Below are 7967 nucleotides of genomic sequence, written 5' to 3' on the forward strand. Positions count from 1 at the left end.
CTGATTCTTACCCATAAACACTCAACGCTACTGTCACCATCATTAAGCTCTAGACTATCAAAACGCTCCCTAACATACCGTGGTATCCCACCATCTCTCCTCCCTTGCCTGTCGCTTCTGAAGAGTTTGCAGCACTCCAGTTGTGTGAGTCATCCCACCACGTTTGCGTGATGGCAACTACATCATAGTTTTCCTGCTGCATAATGGCTTCCAGCTCCTGTTTGTTGCATGCATGGGTGTAGATACACTTCAGTTGGGCTACTGATCCTGCCACCTTTTTGTGGGGAGAAACCCTAATTCCTATGTGATCATTCTCAGGTGCTTCCACGGTTTCTAACACATCAATAACCCCTGTGTCTTTGCTGCCGCAAGGATCTCCATCCCCTGCCTGCACTGAGATTGCAGACTGAAGGACCTCACTAGCACACCGTCCCTCAAACATCGGTGTGCTGCCCCCAGACTTATCTCTAGTGAGCCTGGTTTTATCCCTTTATTAGGCTAGTTACTTTTCAAAGCAAGAAATTAGATTGACTTGAGATTATTTGTTTTTGATAAACCTATATCAGTTTCTTCTGATCACTTTCCTATCCTCTCGGTGATGGTAAATTGGTTTGCAATTGCTTATTCTATTACCTTTTGAGATAGGAACTAAGCTGATGGACATTAAGTTCTGCAGGTCTTCTTCTTTCTCCTTTTTGAAGGTAGATACTATGTTTGTCCTCTCTGTTCTTCTTGGACCATACCATCTACATTCATTCTCTAGGGTGACAGTTCAGAGACAGTAATAGTTCAGATTGCTTTGGCTCAGCTTTTAATTAACTCATTTCTCCAGGTTCTTCCAGCTTGAATAAATTTAACTGAATCAATTGGTTTTAATCTGTTATTTCACTCTTCATGTTTTTATCCCTATCCTCTTCAAACTTATTTTAAATATGTGCTCATAATTAACCTTTTGTTTTGAAAATTGAGGCAGAAAAAGCATTATATATTTCTACCTTCTCTGCAGCCATCCTTATTTGCTCTCCTAACCTCATAAGTAATGGAATAAAAATTTCTTGTCTCCTTTCTTCTTAAGTAGTCATAGGCCATTGCTTGTCTGACAAATAAAAAATTGCTGTTCATGTCATGTTAGTACTAGAGAAACCTGACATTTTTGACCCAGAGCCAAAGACCCTGTGAACCTTCCTAGAACTGCTCAGTGAACTTAACTCCACTGTCAATGTTGTCAGTGACATTAGCGATGAAGCTGAAGGATCAGAATTTTATAGCGTGACTGTGGTGTCTGTGGTGTCTGAATCATCAGAAGAGCCACGAAAATACTGGTTTCTGTCCAATTCAGAAAAAAATTGATTTGTATCCTTGGTGGGAAAGGGGAATAGACCTGCTTATCTGGGGAGAACAACAGAGGCTGACTGGAAAACTTGGTATAAGAGTAATGATGCAGGAAAACCAGTCAGGGAAAGATTTCTGCTTGTGGCAGCAAGGGAATTACTGCACTCTATTCCCCAGTTCCTGTATTTGTGTGATAGAGCTGACGTTATCTGCAAAAGGGGGATAAGTGGAAATTTTACATTTGTGTAATAATAATCATAAGAAAATTAGTGCCAGTTTTCATCCTCAAAGACATTACAAATATCAATATTTTATTTCCTTAAGATACTACTTGTTCTGTTAGGAAAAAAGTCTAGAGTTTAGTTACAGTATTTTAATCTTCAGTATTAGTTAGTTAGTACATACACATTAATGTATACTCTTGGATAGTCTTTGCATACATATATGTTTCACAATAAACCCCCTTTCTATCAGTCATCACGTACTTACCCTAAGATTAAGTGTACCCATGTACTCATTACTGAGAATGTGATACAGTAAAATTTACACATTAATAAGAATTTACCACAAAAATGTGGTAAAGATGCAGCTGTGAACATATCGCTTCAGGTGGACAGACAAGTGAGATTTTGGAATGAGCAGAGAAAAGTCAATATTACTGTAAATTGTTGATAAAGCTGGTAGAGCATTGCTTCACCTAAGGTTTTTCTGGAAAATGCCAATCCATCATAACTTAAACCATTTCTGCAAAAGGACTGCTTTTGCTAAATTTCCAATTTAAAAACTTCACAATGATCCACACTATCTGTTTTAACATTTTCAAAATCTTCTATTTGTTATTTGATTTTGCCAATCACTTTTAACTGTGATTCCTAACAAAAGCCTCCGACAGCTATTCTCTCCATAAGTTTGCACGTATAACAACAGCCCGCAAATAATGGGCCTATTTCAGCCACATCTGGAAGAGGGATAGAGATGTCAGGGACTACTGCAGTCCTAGAAGCTTTATCAAAGTTGATGCCTAGAAAGAGGAAAAATCCCAGATTAGTATCTCCTAGAGGAGGTAGAAGGTAGAACTCAGCTATTTCATATTTTATTGGTAACATCCAGATGGCAAATTAGCATATGTGTCTTGGACAGACAGCTGGGGAGCACGTGCCTAGCTGTGGACATGTGGTCAAGGAGAGGTGTCAGAAGGGTGGGGGATGCTGTGACTATTCAGATGTGAGATCCCAGGAACAAAGGACAAATGCATAGAACAGGTTTTGTTAAAGACAATGCTCACGTGTTAACAGGTTTACATTTTGCTTTGTTCAGCCATGAAGTTATAGTGGCTGAGAGTTTGAAACAAACAAAAGCCAGTCCTTCCTTCATTCAGCAAGTAATGAAGTTATAAAGCTCCTGGTAGGAGGAGGCTGTGGTGGCCAAAAGTATGAGTGCATTTAGAAATGGATTAGACAGATGAATAAAGGTCCGTGAATGCCTCCAAACATGATGTTGCAAATACAGCCTCCGCTTTTGGCAGGCATTTTGGCTGAATGCATAAATCTCAGAGGCTGAAATGGAAAAGAATTACTCTATATGTTTCCAACATCCTTTTCTTGAAAATCTATCCCTGCACTTTGTCAGGTCAACTAGACAGAGGTAGAGCAACCCTTGGTTTGACCCAATGTGGCTACCGTCATGAAGAGAGAAGTTAGAGAGGAAAGATGTTCTCAAAGTCTCAGCTAGACCCTAAATTAGTGTTTCCAATGTGGCATCTGTAGATCAAGGATTCTCTTAGTTTTAGATCACAGCAAGGTACCTGGGAGAGTGGGGGGAAGAGAAGAAACTGAGGTAGAAAACAGCATCTCGGCTCAGTAAGATCACTCTGCCCTCAGTGGAAGAGTCTTGGTGGGATGGGGAGATGGGAGGAATGACACCAGCAGTAGGAGCAGAAATCCTGTGCTACTACTCATCCCCCCAGCCTTCCTTATAAAAGAAGAAAACAAAAAGACAGAGAGAAAAAGAAGAGGGGTACCTCAAGCTGGAAGAGAAGGGGCAAGAATGAGGTCAGGAGCTGGCTTGGAAAGACAAGTGTTATGGACATATGGGATATGACCAAGTTTTGAGTGTTAAAGTCATACATTAAAGGGACCTTTGTCAGAAATGTCTGGAAAAGGACCATCCAAAATCAATCGGTAGATGGAAAGGGGATGAGTGTGACATCTGAGGGAGATCATTGTGCTCTACTGTCCCCAAAGGAGAATGAAACACAGCTCCTATACCATTAAATTAAGCCATGCCAGGACAGGGGCACTGGAAGTGGTGACCAGCCAGCCTGGTCCACACCCTGCAGGGTAAGTACGTGCTTGCTTTAAGCATAATATAAAATTGCATCTAAGTCACTGGACTTTGCAGCTATACTCAGGAGCCAATTCGTTCTGCTTGATGGTCCAAAAGTGACAGTGTGCTAGACAGCCGTGCCTTGAGAATTTGAACAGACTCACCCTAAACTTCCCAGGGGATTCAAGGTCCCTCCTGAACCAAGATGCTGATTCATAAGAGAGCACCATTTCCACACAGGCTTTTTACTAACTGCAGGACTTCTGTAATACTGTATGTTTATCTTTCACCGGGGACACTGATTTGCAGTAAAACGGGTAACATTCACAGAACTTGACAGTTTATGCTGTAATATTCCCTGTCTAGAATGGCTGTCAGGAGTCTGCTTTGGGCAACATAAGCAACTGTATGCATCCAAACAATTTAAATCAAAAGACATACTCAACAGAATTTTGTTCGCTATTACACACTTCATTATTTGCAAATCTCCTGTTGTCATATTTCTGGGTTTGTCACAAGAAAATTACCTTTGTGCATGCTTTATTGCATGCAATTCTTCTACTGCAGAGAGTGAAGGCACACAAACAGAGGCAGGAGCACCTGCAATCTGCTTCTACTTCTTTCTCTGCTCAGTAATGTGTCCAGAATTTTGTCAGGTCTTGATCCAAAGTGTAAAGAACTTTCCATTTTCTCATCCAAACCCAAATACGTGTTTTTAATTTTTGACCAAAATTTTTATTTGAAAGCCAAACACTTTTGGCTGTGTTTTTTAATGTTAGTTTTTATATTTTCCCCCAAATTGAAATTCTCTAATAGGAAATAAAAGAATATGTGTGTGTGTGTATGTATATATATTCAACATATAAATTATATGAATATATATACATAATAGAATAACTTTTACTAGTTAAACCTTTTCCAGTAAGATTAGCTTTAACTTTACCATTCTGTCGCAAAGTTTAACAGCTGTAGACTTCCTGGACTGTGACTGTGATGAGTAAAATGAAAGTAAGTCTGTATTAAGCTTTAATTTATTAAAAAATCATACCCTAAAATACTTCTCAGGATGGAATACAAAGTAAGAAGATGTCATGGAGCACTGATCACGTCTGGCTCTTTTCTGAGTGTCCTCTCATGTAAGCTAAGGGAATTCCTTCTCCCCAGGAGGAGCTCTGGATAGCTGAGAGAAAAAGAGAGGGAGACATAATAATGAAAAAACCCTGTAAGTTTTCTAGACAACGGATGTGGACCAGTGATTTAGCCAGTACTGTACTCTCCGTCATTACCACCAGCATGTCAACTTTTGTCTAGTGTGGAAACTCATGTACTGTCTCTGAGAAGTTCCAATTTCACTCAGCAGTTAGAGAACCATCATACAAGTTATTCTGGTTATTTGTACTTAATGGCAGTATATTTTTTCATTTGTCCAGCATGAAGAACCAAGGTGTCCCTTTCTCGGTCACACCTCCTCATTTCTCAAATAATGTCTTTAATTTATACTCTCTGGAAGAAAATGATGTTAGTTGCATTTGTAAGCGTTTCACACCGAGTCCCTTAAGCATTGAAAGATGTAGTAGGATGCCACAAGGAATTTCAAGAATGAACCCCAGACTTGAACTAAACTTCTCCTTTATCTTATACACGCAGTCCATTTGGAAACTAATTCAATGTCCATTAAAATCAATGAGTCCCTTTTAAAGGATATTTCATCATTTCATTTCTGAGCATGGAGAATCTCAGAATATCAGGCTGTTAATTTAAGCACCTGCATATGAATTCTAGTATCTAGCTTTAGACAGACACTTCACAATTTTCCATTTGTTTAACTGGTGACAAAATCATAACAAAGCTTAGCTGACAAATTTTTTTGCCTGCTGGAAGATGAAAAACCTGGAGGATGATGGGACCCCCTTTATATATGGACATGTATATACTTTGTTTTCTCATTTCAGGTCATGGAACCAAAGGAGTGTTTGAACTTCTTTCAGGATGGCGTCGAACCAGAGAGAATCTGCCATTCAAGGACAGAGTAGCAGATGCTTACTCAGATGTCATGGTCTCCTATACAATGACAAGCTCCTTGTATTTCATAGCCTTCGGCATGGGTGCAAGCCCTTTCACCAACATTGAAGCTGTAAAAGTCTTTTGCCAGAACATGTGTGTCTCCATCCTGTTGAACTACTTCTATATCTTCTCCTTCTTTGGTTCCTGCCTAGTCTTTGCTGGCCAGTTGGAGCAGAACCGTTATCACAGCATCTTCTGCTGTAAAATTCCTTCAGCAGAATACCTGGACCGGAAACCCGTGTGGTTCCAGACCATGATGAACGACGGCCATCAGCAGACTTCTCATCATGAGACCAACCCGTACCAGCATCACTTTATCCAGCATTTCCTCCGAGAGCATTACAATGAGTGGATTACCAATATCTATGTCAAGCCATTTGTGGTGATACTATATCTCATCTATGCTTCTTTCTCCTTTATGGGGTGCTTACAGATTAATGATGGAGCCAACATTATCAACCTTCTTGCCAGTGAGTCTCCAAGTGTCTCCTATGCCCTAATACAGCAAAAGTATTTCAGCAACTACAGCCCAGTGATAGGTTTCTACATTTACGAACCTCTGGAGTACTGGAATGGCACTGTGCAAGAAGACCTAAAAACATTGAGCCAGGGGTTCAATACAGTGTCCTGGATTGAACAGTATTACCAGTACCTTCGAGTGGCTAACATCAGTGCAACCAACAAAAGTGACTTTATCAGCATCCTCCAGAGCTCCTTTTTAAAAAAGCCTGAATTCCAACACTTCAAAAATGACATCATTTTCTCCAAGGCTGGGGATGAGAACAACATAATTGCTTCTCGTTTATACCTGGTGGCCAGGACTAGTGAAAACACACAGAGGGAGGCGGTAGAATTGTTGGAGAAGTTGAGGCCACTCTCTCTTATACAGAGCATCAAGTTCATTGTGTTCAATCCTACTTTTGTTTTCATGGACCACTATGGTTTATCAGTAACTATGCCTGTCCTGATTTCTGGTTTTGGCATCCTGCTGGTGTTGATACTGACCTTTTTCCTGGTTATCCATCCTCTGGGAAATTTCTGGTTAATTCTCAGTGTCACCTCAATAGAGCTGGGTGTCCTTGGCTTGATGACTTTATGGAATGTAGACATGGATTGCATTTCTATACTGTGCCTTATCTACACTTTGAATTTTGCCATAGATCACTGTGCACCACTGCTTTATACATTTGTACTAGCTACTGAGCACACCCGAACTCAGTGTATAAAGAACTCCCTCCAAGAGCATGGGACAGCCATTTTGCAGAACGTTTCTTCTTTTCTTATTGGGTTGGTCCCCCTTCTCTTTGTGCCTTCAAACTTGACCTTCACACTGTTCAAATGCTTGCTGCTTGCCGGCAGTTGCACACTTCTGCACTGTTTTGTTATTTTGCCCGTCTTTCTAACCTTTTTCCCACCTTCCAAAAAGCACCACAAGAAAAAGAAACGGGCCAAAAGGAAGGAACGAGAAGAGATCGAATGCATAGAGATTCAGGAGAATCCTGATCATGTTACAGCAGTCTGAAAGGCTTAGAAAAAATAATAGTATATTCTCTTTTTAAAAAAGCGTTGCACAGAGATGCAGGGAAAATAGAGCAAAGATCTCAGCTGCTTGTGCTGGCCAGGTCTGACAAGGCAAAGGAAGATCAAGAAGGGGTATTCATGACACATCAAGGTGCAAACTTTTTTTAACAAAAATAATGAAAGTAAAAATAATCTCAAATGTTTCCTTTGAATCCTCATTCTCCACCAGGGAAGAGTCTGTTGGCCATTAAGTGTTCCTGAATCTCAAACTGTAGCTCTAATGGGAATTGCTTGATCTGTCATATGTAGGACTGAAGCAAAGGTGAAAAAAAGAGTTACCATTAAGTAAACAGTAGGGAAAAAGGCAGATTTGTTTGATAAAATTGTCCATGGAAACATTTCGAATGAGAAGAGGGAACAAGACCAAAAGAGATAAAAAATGCCATGGTATTTTTTTCTTATTTTCTTGAGCAAGTTGGTTAAGATGAAACCTATGCACTTGGGAAGTAGATCTTTAAAGCGATCTCAGCCAAAGCACTTCCCAATTCTAGTATACCATGTATATCTGCAATGCCACAATTAGAGTGTTATTGTGAATATGGATGGCAAAGCTATACTGCTAAGGGATAGAGGTACTGTTTATATAGGAGAAGAAATAATCATAGCCATTTGGAAATTTAACATTTAGTTTTTTAAAATATGACACGTGACCTTTATCCCAAGAG

The 7967-nt window shown here is 39.9% G+C and overlaps 1 protein-coding gene across 1 annotated transcript; it reads left to right on the forward strand.

The window, feature by feature from the left end:
• The first annotated feature begins 5554 nt into the window (after nucleotides 1–5554).
• Nucleotides 5555–7243, forward strand: LOC104069732 (patched domain-containing protein 4). The gene has a single exon (XM_009573716.1). The coding sequence runs from the start codon at nucleotides 5555–5557 to the stop codon at nucleotides 7241–7243; it is 1689 nt and encodes a 562-aa protein (XP_009572011.1).
• Nucleotides 7244–7967: the final 724 nt, after the last annotated feature.

This window comes from Fulmarus glacialis, unplaced genomic scaffold, assembly GCF_000690835.1.
Source record: "Fulmarus glacialis isolate BGI_N327 unplaced genomic scaffold, ASM69083v1 scaffold1713, whole genome shotgun sequence".
Taxonomy (NCBI): Eukaryota; Metazoa; Chordata; class Aves; order Procellariiformes; family Procellariidae; genus Fulmarus; species Fulmarus glacialis.

What these genes read in the sequence shown, in the direction of transcription:
- LOC104069732 (XM_009573716.1), top strand. Translation starts at nt 5,555, where the DNA reads ATGATGGGACCCCCTTTATATATGGACATGTATATACTTTGTTTTCTC.